This window comes from Sus scrofa, chromosome 7 (assembly GCF_054392235.1).
Source record: "Sus scrofa isolate SSC_HxYL_T2T_F1_AM1 chromosome 7, Sscrofa_HxYL_maternal_Yorkshire_Landrace_v2.0, whole genome shotgun sequence".
Lineage (NCBI taxonomy): Eukaryota > Metazoa > Chordata > Mammalia > Artiodactyla > Suidae > Sus > Sus scrofa.
Genome location: NC_139389.1, coordinates 50,026,346 through 50,043,067, shown reverse-complemented (window position 1 = coordinate 50,043,067; position 16,722 = coordinate 50,026,346). Strand labels below are relative to the sequence as shown.

Here is a 16,722-nt window from a genome sequence, read left to right as displayed (position 1 = left end):
AAAAAAGAATATGTGTGTGTGTAACTGGGTCACTTAACTGTATAGCAGAAATTGATACAATGCTATAAATCAACTATACTCTAAAAAAACAGTACAAATAGATAACTTGAAAATGAACAAAAGATATGAAGAGACATTTCACTGAAGAGGATATACAGATGGCAAGAGGATCGTGAAAAGATATTCAACATTCTTAGCCATAAAGGAAAAACAAACCTTCAGCATATGTCATGAAAAACCTAGGATAATGACTAAACTAAAAAATCGGGTAGGGAGTTCCTATTGTGGCTCAGTGATAATGAACCCAACTAGTATCTATGAAGACTCGGGTTCGATCCCTGGCCTCACTCAGTGGGTTAAGGATCTGGCAGTGCCATGAGCTGTGATGTAGGTCCCAGACATGGCTCAGATCCCATGTTGCTGTGGCTGTGGTGTAGGCTGGTGGCTACAGCTCTGATTTGACCCCTAGCCAGGGAAATTTCATATGCTGAAGGTGTGGTCCTAAAAAGACCACACACACGAAAAAAATAATGAATGATCCATTTTCTCAGAATATGGAGAAAATGGATCATTCACGGTGCTGGTGGGGATGTACAATGGTACATAACAGCCACTTAAAAAAAAAAAAAACCTAAATACATACTTGCCATATGACCTGGCTGTTGCACTCTTGGGCATTTATCCCAGAGAAATGGAAACTTAAGTCCATGCAAAAACCTGTAGGCAAATATTTATAGCAGCTATATTCCTAACAGTCCCAAACTGGAAACAACCCTTCAATGGGTAAATAGTTAAACAAACAGCAGTAATCCATGCCATGGGCTATGACTCAATAACAAAGAAAAGTAATGAACTGTTAGTACATCCAGCAGCTTGGAAGGTTCTCAAAGGAATCATGCTGAATGAGAAAAAAATCCCAAAAGTCATATACTGTATGATTCCATTTATATGCTCTTCTTGAATTAACAAAAGTATGGAAATAGAGGACAAATTTGTGGTTGCCAGGAGTTAGGGATGAGGGGATGAGTGGCTATAACAGAGATAGCATGAAGGCACTGTTCTGTATATTGAATGTGGCGGTGATTATATGAAGCTTAAAAGGTGATAAAATTGCATAGGACCACACACACACACACACACACACACACACACACACACACACACACCCCTTCTAAAACTGTGGAAATCCGAATCTGTGGGTTATACCAATGTCACCTGGTTGGTTTTGATCGTGTACTATGTTATTCAAGATTTCAGGATGTTATCATTGGGGAGGACTGGGTGGAAGGCACATGAGACTTTCCTGTACATTTTTTGCAACTTTATGTGAATCTCAAATTATTTCAAAATAAGTTTTTAAAAAAAAAAAAATTCTATGAAATTCAGGAGTTCCCGTCGTGGTGCAGTGGTTAACGAATCCGACTAGGAACCATGAGGTTGCGGGTTCGGTCCCTGCCCTTGCTCAGTGGGTTAACGATCCGGCATTGCCGTGAGCTGTGGTGTAGGTTGCAGACGCGGCTCGGATCCCGCATTGCTGTGGCTCTGGCGTAGGCCGGCAGCTACAGCTCCGATTGGACCCCTAGCCTGGGAACCTCCATATGCCGCAGGGGCGGCCCAAGAAATAGCAAAAAGACAAAAAAAAAAAATTCTATGAAATTCATATTTCAGTATCCATAACTAAAGGTTTAATAGAGTACATACACACACAAAAATAATTCATGACTATGCCATTATAGGAGGGTGGTTAGCGAGAGCAAGCCAAGGCAAATTTATTTCTCTCTCCTCTTATTTCTGCATCTAGAAATGGGTTTAAGGACACAGACCTTACAGATTACCTTTGAAGCATGAAATTTAAGTACAGTTAACATGTTTGCATTAAATAAGTGTTTGAGATACCCCCCCAAAATTTGTAAATAAAGACTTTAGATTTTGAAAGTCTCTGGTTTTCATCTCAGGATGACATGAACAGTGTTCTAAGTTAGTTTCCTCATCTATAAAAATAGAATTATACTTAACCTTATTATGAAGATTAAATAACCCAATATTGGTAAAGGTCCCAACATAGCAGACACAATAAATCAGTTATTAGTAATTAAATAAAATTTTAAAATACTCTTAGCTCTTTTAAAGATTAAAAAATCTTAGTTTTTAAATTAGGTCTGTTGACACAAAATTTATATACAGTAAAGCTTATTTTTACAATTGTGTAGTTTGATGCTTTGACAGTTGTATATGGTTATACATTTGTATACAGTAAGCAGTATGCATTTTTATATAATGTAAATGCCCATCTCCACAAACAAATATACACAGTTGTAACAGTATGCCACCACAGTTAATATATAAAACATTTGTGTTAATTCATTTCCTCCTGCTTCTTTACAGACTCTCCTCTCCTTCCATCATGGACTCAGTCCCTGGTAGCCTCTGTCTCTGGCAATCTCTGTCAATATAGTCTTGCTTTTTCCAAAATGCATATAAATGGAACCATACAGTTTGTAACCTCTTTGGTCTCACTTCCATCACTTAGCATAATGCCTTCAAATTCATCCATGCTATCTGTATCAATAGTTTATTTTTATTTATTTATTTTTTTGTCTTTATAGGGCCACACCTGCAGCATATGGAGATTCCCAGGCTAGGGGTCTAATCGGAGCTGTAGCCGCCGGCCTACACCAGAGCCACAGCAACTTGGGATCCTTAACCCACTGAGCGAGGCCAGGGATCGAACCCGCAACCCCATGGTTCCTAGTTGGATTTGTCTCTGCTGCGCCACAACGGGAACTCTTCAATAGTTTATTTTTATGACTGAATAGTTTTCCCACTGCCCAGACATACATTTACTCACTAGATAGTGGACTTTCAGGTTATTTACAGTTTGGAGTGATTATCCATTTAGCTGTGTCAACATTCATGTACATGTTTTTTTGGGTTGACTTAAGTTTCCATTTCTCTTGGGTAAACACTAGGGGTGGGATTGCTGGGTTATACAGTAAATATGTTAGCTTTATAAGAAACTGTCAAATTATTTCCCCAAATACCGTCGTTTTGCATTCCCACCAACATATGTGCTGTTCTGCTCATCGCCCTTGACATTGCAGTCTTTTTCATTTCAGCCATTCTTGTCTATAGTGGTATCTTATTGTGGTTTTAATTTGTATTTTTTAATGATGTTGAGCATTATGTGCTGATCTGCCATCACATACCTTCTTTGGTAAAGTATCTGATCAACTCCTTTGCCCATTTTTAAAGGGATTGTCACCTTATTTTTTGACTTATCAGAGTTCTTATATATTCCAGATACACATTTTGTTATGTATGTTCTGCATATATTTTTTTCTCAGTGTGTATGGTTTGTCATTTCCTTAATAGTGTCTTTTGAAGAAAAAAGGATTGTGGTTTGATGAAATCAAATTATTCACATACTCTTCTTTTCTAAGTGGTAGTTTTTGAGTCCCAAGAAACCTTTTGTTCAAACCAAAGTTAAAAAAAAATCCCAAAAATTCAAGTTTCCATTGTGGCTCAGTGGTAATGAACCCAGCTAGTATCCATGAGGATATGGGTTCAATCCCTGGCCTCTCTCAGTGGGTTAAGGATCTGGGGTTGCTGTGAGCTGTGGTGTAGGTTGCAGATGCAACTCAGATCCTGTGTGGCTATGACTGTGGCATAGGCCAGTGGCTACAGCTCCAATTTGACCCCTAGCCTGGGAAATTCCATATGCTGAGCATTTGGCCCTAAAAAGACAACCCCCCCCCAAAAAAAAGCCAACAAAGAAACCCCTCAAAATTTTGTTCTGGCAGTTTTATAATTTTAGCTGTTGTTTTCAGGTCTATGATCCATTTTGATTTAATTGTTGCATCTGTTGTGAAAGAAGGATCAGGGCTTTATTTTTTGCATATGACTATCTAATTGTTACAGTGCCATCTGTACAAAGAGTATAATCTCCTGATTAAATTATCTTGGCATTTCTGTCAAAAATTAGTTGACCATACATGAGTGGGTCTATTCCTTGACTCTATTCTGTTTTTTGTTTGTTTTTGTCTTTCTTTTCTAGGGCCACATCCTCAGCATGTGGAGGTTCCCAGGCTAGCTGTCTAATCAGCTGTAGCCACCGGCTTACACCACAGGTATAGCAATGCCAGATCCGAGCCACGTCTGCCACCTACACCACAGCTCATGGCAACGCTGGATCCTTAACCCACTGAGCGAGGCCAGGGATCGAACCCACAATCTCATGGTTCCTAGTCAGATTCATTGATCACTGCACCATGACAGGAACTCCTCTATTCTGTTCCATTGAAATATTGGTCTGTCTTTATGCTAATACCACACTGTCTTGATTTTTATCCATTGCTTGAAAGTCAAATTTGAAATTAAGTAATGTTAATAATCCTTTAACTTTGTTGCCTTCCCTCAAAACTGTTTTGGCCATTCAGGTCTGTATTTTTCCATATGTATTTTATTTTTCACCCTTATGTATTTTAGAATATACTCATCAATTTCTCAGGGGGAAAAAAAACCTGTTTGGGATTTTCATTAGGAATGTGTTATAGATAGGGATCAATTTGAGAACTGACTTTTGAGCAATATTGAGTTTTCCAATCCATGGACATGGTTTATCTTTCCATTAATTGAAGTTTTTTTACTTGTCTCTCAGCACCATCTTATAATTTTCAGTGAAAAAAGTCTTGCATCCATTCTGTTAGATCTCTTCCTAAGTTTTGCATGCATTTTGATGTTATTGTAAATGATATTGATTTTTTAAGAATTTAAGTTTCCCATTTTCACTGCTAGTATATAGTAGTGTATTTCTATTTTTTATGTTGATCTTATATCTTGTGATTTTCTAAGACTCGTTCATTCTAGTAGTTTTTTTGTAGCTTCCTTGGGAATCTGCAAAATTTCTACACAATTATATCAGCTATGAATAAAGGCAGTTTTATATCTTCCTTTCTTATATGCCCTTTCTCTGTCTTGCCTCATTGTCATGGCTAAGACCTCCAGTACAGTTTTGACTGGAAGTGGTGAAAATGGATGTTGTTGTCTTGTTCGTGATTTAGGGAGAGAGCTTTCAGTTTTTCACCTGAGTGATGTTAGCTGTAGGTTTGACTTAGACCCCTTTCATCAGGTTGAGGAAGGTCCCTTCTGTTCCTAGTTTTTTGAGAAATTTTATCATGCAAAGATATTGTATTTTATCATATACCATTTCACATCCTATGAAACAATTTCCTTTTTTTGTTTTGGCTATTCCAGGTCTTTACATGGATAAATCTTGAAAACATTATGCCGAGCGAAATAAGCCAAACACAAACAGGCATACATTTATAAAAATTATACTGACTGATTTTTGAGAACCAACTTTGTATTCCTGGGATAAACTTCATTTAGGTGTGATGTACTGTCATTTTTATAATGCTGAATTCAATTTGCTAATGTTTTTTATATCTATAGTCATGGATTTTAACATTTTTTCACACTTTATACTATGGTAAAACATACATAGCATAAAGCTTACCATTTTAACCATTTTTAAGTGCACAGTTCAGTGGCATTAATTACATCCAACCATCACCACTATTCATCTCCTGAACTTTTCATCATCCCAGACTGAAACACCAATTAAAACATCAATTAAATACTAACTTTTCATTTTCTCCCACTCCAGCCCTGGTAACCACTATTCTACTTTCTGTGAATTTGATTATTCTAGGTATTTCATCTAAGCAGAATTTTTATAAATATATGCCTGTTTGTGTCTGGCTTCTTTCACTCAGCATAATGCTTTCAAGATTGATCCATGTTGTAGCATCTCAGAATTTCCTTCTTTCTAAAGGCTGAAAAGTATTCCATTGTATGTATATGCCGTATTTTGTTTATCCATTCATCTCTTCATTTGTCAGTGGACGTTTTGATTGTTTCTATCTTTGGGTTATAGGAAAATCCTGCTGTGAACACTGGTGTACAAATATCTGTTCAAGTCTCTGCTCTCAATTTTTTGGATTATACCTAAAAGTGGAATTGTTGGCTCATATGATAATTTTATATTTAATCTTTTGAAGAAACCCCATACTGTTTTGTGTAACAGTTGCATCATTTTATATTTTCACCAGCAACACACAAGGTTTCCAGTTTCTTCACATCTTCATCAACACTTGTTTTTTTGTGTATGTGTGTTTTTTTTTTTAATAGCAGCCATTCTAATGGATATAAAGTAGTGCTTGTGTTTTGTTTTTTTTAATCTTGGTAAGAGACATTGATCTGTAGTTTTTCCTTTTATAAATGGATTTACATATTTTGGACAGTCAATAAGTAAGTGAGAAGTCAAAGATGCCCTGAGGTTTCCTGGCTGCAGTCAGAGCTGTGTAGTGCAACAAAGATTCCTGGAGGAAGAAAAGATTGTAAAGGGCAGGAGAAAGGACTGGAACACAAAATGTGGATTTAACAGAGTGAATGCTGAGCTCTCAAGGACTGTGGGCCATCCTGGTAGAGATATATAGTTGGCCACCGAGAAAACCTGAGTAAAGCTAGAGAAATGAGTTAGGACAAGAAACACAGACCATGGTAACAGCTACCATTTACTGAGTGCCTAGGATGTGTTTGGGAAGGACCAGCCCAAGGGTAGTAGCTGAAGTCACAGAAATGCCTGGCTCCTTCCTGAGGGAGAGAACACTGAGCACAGGACCAAGGGCAGAACCTTCAGGAGCCAGAATTTAGGGACCTGGGAGCAAAGAAACAGTCAATGGAGACTGAAAAATAATAATAAAAATATGGGATAAATGACTGGGGAGAAGAGTATCATGGTAATCCAAGTAGAATATGGTATCAAAAAAGAAAGGATTACTTTTCCAAAGTTAAACTAATTCCAATGTATTTTCCTCTTTTCCCCGTAGCCAGTGAGCATGTCCATCACTGTAATTATTAGTTATTCATCCTTTTCAGTCAGAGCAGAACTGGATTAATAAGGAGAGCTGGATTCATAGGGAGTACCCATAAGATAATATTTATAGTGACAAGGTATAAGTGGTGTTTTTGCTACTCTAAATATTTCAAATCTGACCTTCTCAATTAAGCTACTTTCTATTACACGTCTGAAAAGTAAAGACTAAGATTTCAAAATCATCTCTTGATTTGTTATTATCATTTAAACTCAGAAACACACCAGGACAAAACCACTCTAGGTCAAAACAAAACCCTTGACAACCCATTAGGCGTTTTAAAACATTTATTTTAAAAACCAGAATAATGCACTCTATTTACTCACATATATTCCTGTTTGTTACCAGATATTTTCAGCAAACAGACATCTTTAAGCATCTTCATCTGCTTTTATCAAACCTTCAAAGTGGAGCCTGCTGCTGTTGACAATCACAGCAGCCTGTTGGGGGGTAAAGTGTGGGGAGAGAAAAATGATCACGTATTCCTCAGAATTCAGAAATAATAAGACACTCAAGTGGGTAAAATGTACATTTGTATGGTACCATATAAACAGTGGCATAATTTTACTACATACCCTAAAATGAGGAATACTATAAACTTGCCACGTACTTAATTATTCAACTCACCAAATATTTTATATTATTTAAAACTATCCATTTCTACATTGTTGCAGAAATGACAGGGAGAAACTGACAGGGAGACCTTTAAAATTATAATTACACAGGTTTAGACACACATGATTTTGTGGAAATGCAGTTAAACGCTGCGTATGGTAAGGAATCCCATGAAATCAAGTGTTACTGACCAGACCTAGTTATTCTGAAGGTAGGAGGAAAACAGCATATGACTTAATTATGTGTGCATAAGACACTTTTGTCTCACCACCCCAAAAAACTCTCTGAATTCAACAAATACCTTCTAACTGACTCCTATTTGAAGTTTCAGAGAGAAACACATGCATGACGTGGTCCTTGCTTGCGAGAGTTCATTCGTTTAGGGGAGGTAGGGCCACGTCCAGGCAGACAGACAGACAGATGGACATCCACAGTAGGGGAAGCAGTGGGAGCATGGAGGTGTCAAAGATGCTGGCGTCTTCAGAGGTCATTCTAGGTGTTAAAGTGGGGCTTTCCTAGTGAAGGCGAAGCTGAAAGTAACAGGAGGGATGATGGGTGAAAAGCACAGAATGAACCTGCCCGGTGAGCAGCCAAATGAAGAGCATCTCCAGGGAAATGAGTGAGGCCAGCGGGGATATCCTGGTGGGGATATTTGCAAGGAGGTCGAGAGTGGATCCGCCATGAAGGGCAAAGCTTAGAAAAATGTGTTGGGGTCATATTGAGAGAATCTTGAATATAGGGTTAGGGATTTTAAGTGTGTGTGTGTGTGTGTGTGTGTGTGTGTACAGGAGTCATTAAAGGCATGTGGGGTAACCTGGATACTACTAGGTGAAGGAAGGATTTGCAGCCACAGTCTGTATCCTACTGTAAGGCCTGAATAAATCTTTCCTCGTCTTAAACCATGAGAAGTTAATTAAATCCAGGGGAAAAAAATCCCAATATTTTTAAATCCAATTTTTTTTTCACATGGCATTAATATATTGCCCGCCCCCTTCAAGTATATACAGATTCCAGAGTTCAATCACTTCATCTTATGAAGAAATGGAAATTAAGAGAAGTGAAGGGTCTGGACCATAGTTATATTACTTTATAGAACCCAAAACAGAATAAAGGTCTTTAGAATCCATGCTCAGCCTTGCTTCTTATGCGGCATTCAATAATGATATTGGTTTGGTAATCATTTTTAAAGAGTTCTGGCTTAATTGGGGAGAAGAGAATCAAATACTTTTGCCCCCAATTTTTAAACCACCAAATATTAAAATTAAACAGACTCTATTTTCAGTAACATTAAGTACATAACTAATTCAACTATAGATAAGTGCTTATGCTTAAAAATTTGAAGATGACAGAAAAGCAATTTTTTTTTAACATATAAATTCTCCTTGAATTTGTTTCCTTCCTTTTTTCTTGGCAAAATGAAAGAAATTTCAGACTGGTCTTATGATTGTCACAGATGTTAAAATAATGAAGACAAAATTAATTGGTTCACACTATATGTGACTTTTGCTTAGTACTTCATAGCAAAGAAATGCTACTAATGAGAGTAGAGGTTTATATAAAAATGAGAAATAGTCCTACCACCACTGGTGGCTTATAATAAAATAGGATTTGGAGCACTTGATAAAGACACATTATTCCTCACTAAAAGCAAATTTAAGAAATGGTATCTCTTTGTTTGGATACATATGCTAATTCACTTACACCTATAAAGAACAATTAAACCTAAGAACATGTATATTTTTCAGTGAGGAAAAAAAAAACATTGGGGAAGAGAAAAACGTGGAAGCTAAGAAAAGGAAACTTAGATGGGAAATATTAGCAAAACTGAACTGAAGATAATTACCACATACAGGTGTGTTATAATAAGACAGTGGGATTGAACTGGTTAGGTCTTTCAGTATGGACACAGAATTACAGAAACTTTATTTCTTTTTATTTACTGAGGGTTATTTTGGAGAGGAACAAGATGATTTCAACATGATAAAATTAAGTGAAGCATTATTAGGATACATTAATGAATATTATTTCACTGGAAAAGCATGAATGTGATGGGATATATGTTGGATATACAGGACTTGCTTGGATTCTGGGAGGTCTTAATGCTTGAGCGAAAGCATGGTGACTCCATTCTAAAATGTATACTAAAGGCACTTCAAAGTCATTGGAAATGTACAAGACCAAAAGTGCCATAAAGAAACATCTGTTATTGGAAGATTCAAGAACACTGGCCTGAGGTGTTGTGAAGATAACATAAGTAGCATAACTCAGAACCTAACCAGTGTACAGTAACTGCCAGTTGTAATAATTCTTAGGAGATTTGTATTTGTATCCTGGCTCTGCTAGGAAGTAACTTATGAGCAGGAACAACTCTCTTCCTCTACACCTCAATTTCCTAACCTAGAAAACGAAAGAGAAAAACCAGATGATCCTAACAGTCATTTCAGGGTAAAAGATTCCAGTCATTCACGTTGAATCCAGATACCAAAGAACAGTCTCAGTACATAAGCAATACTTTCACCTCAAGCTCCTCAAAGAACAAGGCGAAGTAATTTGTTTTCCATGGGCCGGTGTGCATATAATTATTCTGATCCAATGTTTACTTGATTAAAAAAATTATAAAATACACACAGAAAGACAAATTTCCTAAAGTGGTTCTAATACAGAACACTTGAGCACTTAAGTACATAATATTATTTTTAATATATTTAACAACTCAATTCGTACAGATGGACGAATGCAATGGAAAAGAAGACCACCTGAAGATTTTAAGAGATTAAACTCCACAGTCTGCAAATTCTGCTAAAAAAAAAAAAAAACAAGCCACTGCATATTAGTACGCCACATTAAAATATATGTTAATGTATACTTTCCCTCTTAAATGGCAGTGATTATACATTAGTGCCACCGCAGAGCCCTTGTAAACGTTTTTCCACGGCCACGGTCCATTCTGTTTGGTCAGCTCCCAGTTCTTTCTTGGATCTGAGTGTCTGGGGTTTTCCTACATTGACAGTGGCAGCCTCTAGCCATTCACGGTGACCATCCATCCAGCAATGCCCACTGTCTGAGGCTGGGGGAACAAGTGGTGAACCTAAAGGACTCCATCACATTTCTAAGCAGAGGGATTCGATTCGGTGACTGGAGACATAACTGGATATACCATGGGCAGTTTATGCTGATCACTTTTTAGGCAGGAAGCTTTGTCAAATTGAGTTAAGATTCAGGCTAGAGACAGCTAGGGGTGATTTCTGGGTTCTGTCTGTCTGGGGCTCTTGGGGTTAGGGCAGGGGACATTAAGAAAAGATGTTCATCAGAAGTGGTGGGCTTCATCTCAGCCTTGCTTTTAAAATGCCACAGAGAGGCTGATGATAACAGATGTTTCTTGATAATAAAAGGACTTATTCACCTGAACTTTAATCAGATACACGGCATCTTGCACATACTGAGATTCTTGAGCGCGAGCAACAAATTCGAGCTGGAACGGGATGTGTGGCAAAGCAAACACTCTTCTTGGTTTTCATCTGTGGCTGGTGGGCAGTCCTGAGCATGTGCAGTGGCGTGCTAGCCAGTTCCCACAGATCCACTGATGATGGGGCACGGAAAGAAAACAAAAGAGAATGGCTTTTCCTCTTGAGATCCAAACATCATCTCAACTTGAGCCTTATTCTCCTGGCAAGAAAAGTATATCGGCTTCCTTCACAACTAGGGAAACTCAAAATATTTATTCATTCACCTCCCTTTAATTTACAGTATGTGCACTTTCATGACAACAGGAAAGTGAATTAATCAAATTTCAACCCTCAGTATGGACACGACAGATTGAATATGGTCACTACATATGGGTGTATGTATTTTCCACATTCCTATGGTCTACTTCAGGTCTGGGATGCTGTTTCCCTTCTGGCACTTTCTCTTTTAAGCAGGCTCTTTGGCACAGAATAGCATCTTGAAGGTCAAATCTTCTCACTCAAGCTAAGTGGGCAGGATTTGATTCTTCTTTAGAGAACACGGTGCTGGGTTGCGTTGGGTAGCCTTGTGTGATCCAATCAGATTGCTTTTGAACAAAAAGAGGAGTCAAAGAGAACTTGGGTTTCCAGATTAAAAATAGAGTGCTGCCCCCTAGAAATCATAGTCTCTGTGGAGTAAGGTGTCTTCCTAAAGAGGTAGAAATAATGGGGGGGGTGTTGCAGACGCCCGTATTTCAATGATACTCAACACTGTATCTTTAAGGGCTTAAAATGGACTGACTCCACTCATCTCTCTGATTTTTTCATAAGTAAGCCAGAACACCAGTGACCAAGGGGTCTGAAAGATTAATCAAAGAAATTAGTGCACATTTCAAAGCAATAATAAATATTCCACACATATGCATATACATCTCTGAGTGATGATGTCATTTTGAATCCACTTAGGCTGAAAACAAATATTGTGGTCTTTCACCTCTGTAGAGCCCTTTATATATAGTTTACAACACATTTTCTTTCTTTCTTTCTTTTCTTTTTTGTCTTTTTGTCTTTTAGGACTGCACCCGCTGCATATGGAGGTTCCCAGGCTAGAGGTCCAATTGGAGCTACAGCTGCCAGCATATGCCAGAGCCACAGCAACGCCAGATCTGAGCCAAGTCTGTGACCTACACCACAGCTCACAGTGACGCTGGATCCTTAACCCACTGAGTGAGGCCAGGGATCAAACCCAAAACCTCATGGTTCCTAGTTGGATTTGTTTCCACTGTGCCATGATGGGAACTCCTACAACGCATTTTCATGTCTTATTTCTCACAAATCTCTCTGGACAATTTACTGTGGAAAGGAAAGATATTGATATCTCTGTTTTATAGGTGAGAACACTGAGGCTTAGCAATCCAGAGCCTACACCAGCAGCTTTTGGCTTCCATCCCAGGGTTCTTTTTTACTGAACCCTTACTGGATAAAGGGCCAGGACACCGTATGCCCAAATGCTCGGCTAGGCTCTTTCCTCAATGTGTGTTTGTGTATAAATATGGAGCAGGACAAGGAGCCACCTAAGAACTTGAAAGTGAAGATGAAAGAGTCTCCTTTGAAAGTTAGGTCATTAAACCAACACCTGGTATATCACAACATGAATATAAAAAGTCACTTTAAATGGGGAAAGGAGCTTTCAGCTCAGAAAGAACTGATGATGAAGGTGTAACTGTGCCAAAAGGAATTATGAAAGGGTGAAGGTAACGCAATAATAGAAGATGAGGGAGTTCTCTTCATGGCTCAGAGGTTAATGAACCGACTAGGATCCATGAGGATGCCGGTTCAATCCCTGGCCTCGCTGAGTGAGTTAAGGATCTGGCGTTGCTGTGGCTGTGGTGTAGGCCAGCTGCTGTAGCTCCAATTCAACCCCAAGCTTGGGAATTTCCATATGCCGTGGGTGCAGCCCTAAAAAAAAGGCAAAAAAAAAAAAAAAAGAAAAAAAGAGAGGCAGTAATAGAAAATGAAAACACGAAAAGACACACAGGGAAATCAGAGCAAACACTGAAAGAAACTATCAGAGAAAGTGTGTTTTGAATCCATTTCCTACCTGATTTGGTTCATAGGTTACAGGTAATATTGATCAGAGAGAAACTCAAACTGGAGTACAGAAATAAGCAATTAGGATGTAAAATGTATTTGGTTAGAGAGTTTATAAAGCAATATTTATGCCATATGTGTTTGGAAATATTGAGCGAGTTATATTGGTAGACTGAGAATTTACTAGTGGATTTAAGAGACCACATCTTGGTCAGTCAGATGTAGAAAGAAGTAGACAAAATAAAGAAGCTGTGACAGTACTGTAGTTGTGTGACAACAACAATGAAGTGAGCCAAGGATATTACTTCAACAGGATCTAGAAGCAGAGGCCTTAGTTACGAATGTGATGGAACATGATGGAGGATAGTGTGAGAAAAAGAATGTATGTGTGTGTATGTGACTGGGTCACCTTGCTGTACAGTAGAAAACTGACAGAACACTGTAAACCAACTATAATCGAACAAATAAGAATCATTAAAAAAAAAAAAAAAAGAATGGACGAGGCAGCCATTCCTAATTGCTCCGGTAATGGACTTCAACCAAACCCCATGCAAATGAAATAAATAGTGATCAGGGATTGAGCAAAGCAAGGTCATATTACCACTACCTAGTGGAGGGACTGGGAGTGAGCTTAGCTGGGTTTTGAAGAGATGTGAAAGGGAGCGATCATAGAGCCAAACAGCATGTAAACAGAACAGACGGAGCCTCTCTGCAGAAGCGTATGTGGGCAGGATATGCCTGCCTGTTTTTCCCTCCCTGGCACAGCTACACCACTGAAAATAATTCCAGTGTCTACTGCCCATGTTGTCATAACTGCTGGGGGAAGAAGCAGTGTTTCTCTGTCCCCGTTTCCTGTGGGGCTGAACACATAAGGGCTCCTAGGTTGATCTTCTTCAACATTAAGTCTATAATAAGCTCTTCCTGCTATTATTCTGTATTTAGCAAGCCACCTTCTGATTAGACCGTGGCTCCTCCTAAGCTTAAATTTAAATGTCCAGAGGACTTCAGCACCAGGACCACTGGCCAAGTGTGTTTCTCAGTGTGGATTAGCTGGTGCTGTGGTCCAGCCATCATTTCAGTGAGTTCGGCTGAGGGGCTGAACCTGTATGTGTGAGCCCAGTTTACTCGGAAGTGCTCATGAGTCAGGCTTCTAAGCCCAGAGTCCTGCACCATGATAGGCAAGGAGGCAGTACCACCCCCAACACCCCCAAGTGATCTTTGGTCGTTAGCCAGCCTGTTTCTGGTGACATCACCCCATCACCACACCCTGTCTCTTTTCTTGTAAAACTTCTATAATGAGCTGCAGGGTCTTGAGAAATCTGGTATACTGTCTTAGTTTGTAGTATGGATCTAGAATTGAACAGACCTGTGGATGGTTCCCAGCTCTGCCACATACTAGCTACATGAACTTGAGTGACTTTCTTAGGCTGTGAGCCATGTTTTTCTCATCTGATAAATGATACCACCACCTGTTCTACTCGGTTCTTGTAAGACCTAAAAAATAATTAATAGGACTTCCCATCATGGCCTAGAAGAAATGAATCCAACTAGGAACCATGAGGTTGCAGGTTCGATCCCTGGCCTTGCTCAGTGGGTTAAGGATCCGGTGTTGCCAGGGCTGTGGTGTAGGTCGCAGACTTGGCTCAGATCTGGCATGGCTGTGGCTGTGGTGTAGTCTGACAGCTACAGCTCCTATTGGACCCCTAACCTGGGAACCTCCATACGCCATGGGTGCAGCCCTAAAAAGACAAAAAAAAAATAATAATAATTAATGTATGTAAAGAGCTTAGCACAGACCTTGTCCTATATGAAATACTTTTTCCTCTCTTTCTTTTTTCTTTTTCTTTTTTTTTTTTTTTTTTTTGGTCATGTATGCTTCCTGAGTCTCCTGTATAGAGAATGGGTCAAATGAAGTGGTCTGTTGTCCTTTGTAACGAGATGTTCCCTCACCTGTCCTGACTCTGATTTTGTTTTTTATCAGTGGTCTTGCCTGGCCCCGTTGTCTCTCACACGGAAACATCCATTTCCTTCTTCCCCTTCCTCCCTTTCCCCATCTGATGAGTTACTATATCCTGTGGCATCAACCATAAGTGTTCCTGGATTCTATCTGCTCTACAGCCATCTCCTGGCTAGACCAAAGCTGAAACGTCCTTTCTTAGACTCTAGCTTTCAGCGTGGCTTCTGCACTGCTCCCACACTAGTCTTGTCCCAGACAAATCTGACAGCATGGCCTGGCACTTACTACCTATTGGGTTCCATCTGAGCATTCCACCCAGCCCTTCTCGGACGGCTCCCCGTTTCTCTAGCATTTGCTCCCACCGCCTGCCCTCCGAGGACCTCGCCTCCAGCCACACACACTCTTCTGCAGTTCTCCAGACATGCTGGGTCCACACGTGACGTGGTACCTCTGCTCACGCTGCTGCTCCCTCACACTTTCCTTGACAAATACCGACGGATCCTTCAAAGCTCAGATCAGACATTGCCCCTGGGAAGCCTTTTGGGATCCTCCCAAAGTTAATGCCATTTTATTCCACTCTCCTCTTTTCATGAGTCATTCCCAGCACGGGCCAAACTCTAATGCCATGTCTTTAGTAAGAATATGTCCTCTGGGGGCAGACTGCCCCGGTTTGATTCTCTGAACTCCAACAGGTACTAACCACCTGGCCTGGCCTGGCCATGTTATTTAGACACCTTAAGCTTCCGTTTCCTCCTCCATAAAAAAGAGATGATAGCAACCTACTAAATAGATTGCTGAGAGAATTCAACGAGTTAAGCCAAGAAAATGGTTAGCTCAGCGCTGGCCTTATACCAAGTGATTTTAGTAATATTAGCTTTATAGTTTCTGTAATTTTAACTACTTACGTGTCTGTCTTCTCCCATGACAGTGTAAGCTCCTCTAGTGCAAAAAATAAACAGCCTTGGTGTTACTGGCATTTATAATAGTGCCTGGCTCATGGAGCCTAAGTCACAATCTTCCTTTCCATTCAATATCCAAAGATTTGAGATCACATCACAGTATAATCAAGACAGTCAAAACCCTGTTGTATAATTCAGGCATGATTTGTTGTTGTTGTTACTGCTGCTGTTGTTGTTTGGCTGCACTGCAGCACACAGAAGTTCCTGAGCCAGGGGTTGAACCCATGCCACAGCAGTGACTCGGGCCACTGCAGTGACGATACTGGATCCTTAACCCACTGGACCACAGGAGAACGCCTCAGGCACGCTTTTGTATCAGATATTGCCAAGGGCTTTGGCTATCAAATTCACATGAACAGACAGATACCTACTGCTCTTGGTGATGTCATTTATCCCCAAGCCTCAGTTGCCATCTGCGTGTAGACAGGGCTCAAATCTAAATCTCCATCCTCAGGCCAATGTATTAAGCCAGTCATGTGGATGTCTCTTCTTAGATGTCCTATGAGTCTCTCAAATGCAACATATCTAGACTCAACTTGTTATTCTACGCCCAAATCTACTCGCCAAGGAACCCTGTTGCAGGAAATTACATCATTTGTTGCTCAGGGCAGGGATCTGGGAATAAAGCCTGAATTTTCCTTGTCTTCTCCAAACCATGTCCCCATCCCCATCTGGTCGTGTTTTTGTTTTTGTTTTTAAATCTTCTTTCTATATACTAAATA

General features: G+C 39.6%; 1 protein-coding gene across 26 annotated transcripts in view; it reads right to left on the bottom strand.

The window, feature by feature from the left end:
- Positions 1-7,204: 7,204 nt before the first annotated feature.
- SLC25A27 (solute carrier family 25 member 27) overlaps positions 7,205-16,722 on the bottom strand; it is a 30,940-nt gene continuing 21,422 nt past the window's right edge. For 9 of the 26 annotated variants that reach the window (XR_014809020.1, XM_084966424.1, XM_084966423.1 and 6 more), the window contains one exon: positions 7,205-11,852. Coding sequence is in view for 23 of the 26 variants with exons in the window: in XM_084966424.1 (XP_084822550.1) it covers positions 11,781-11,852 (72 nt within the window). In the remaining 3 variants the exon portion in view is untranslated. 26 annotated transcript variants of the gene reach the window in all.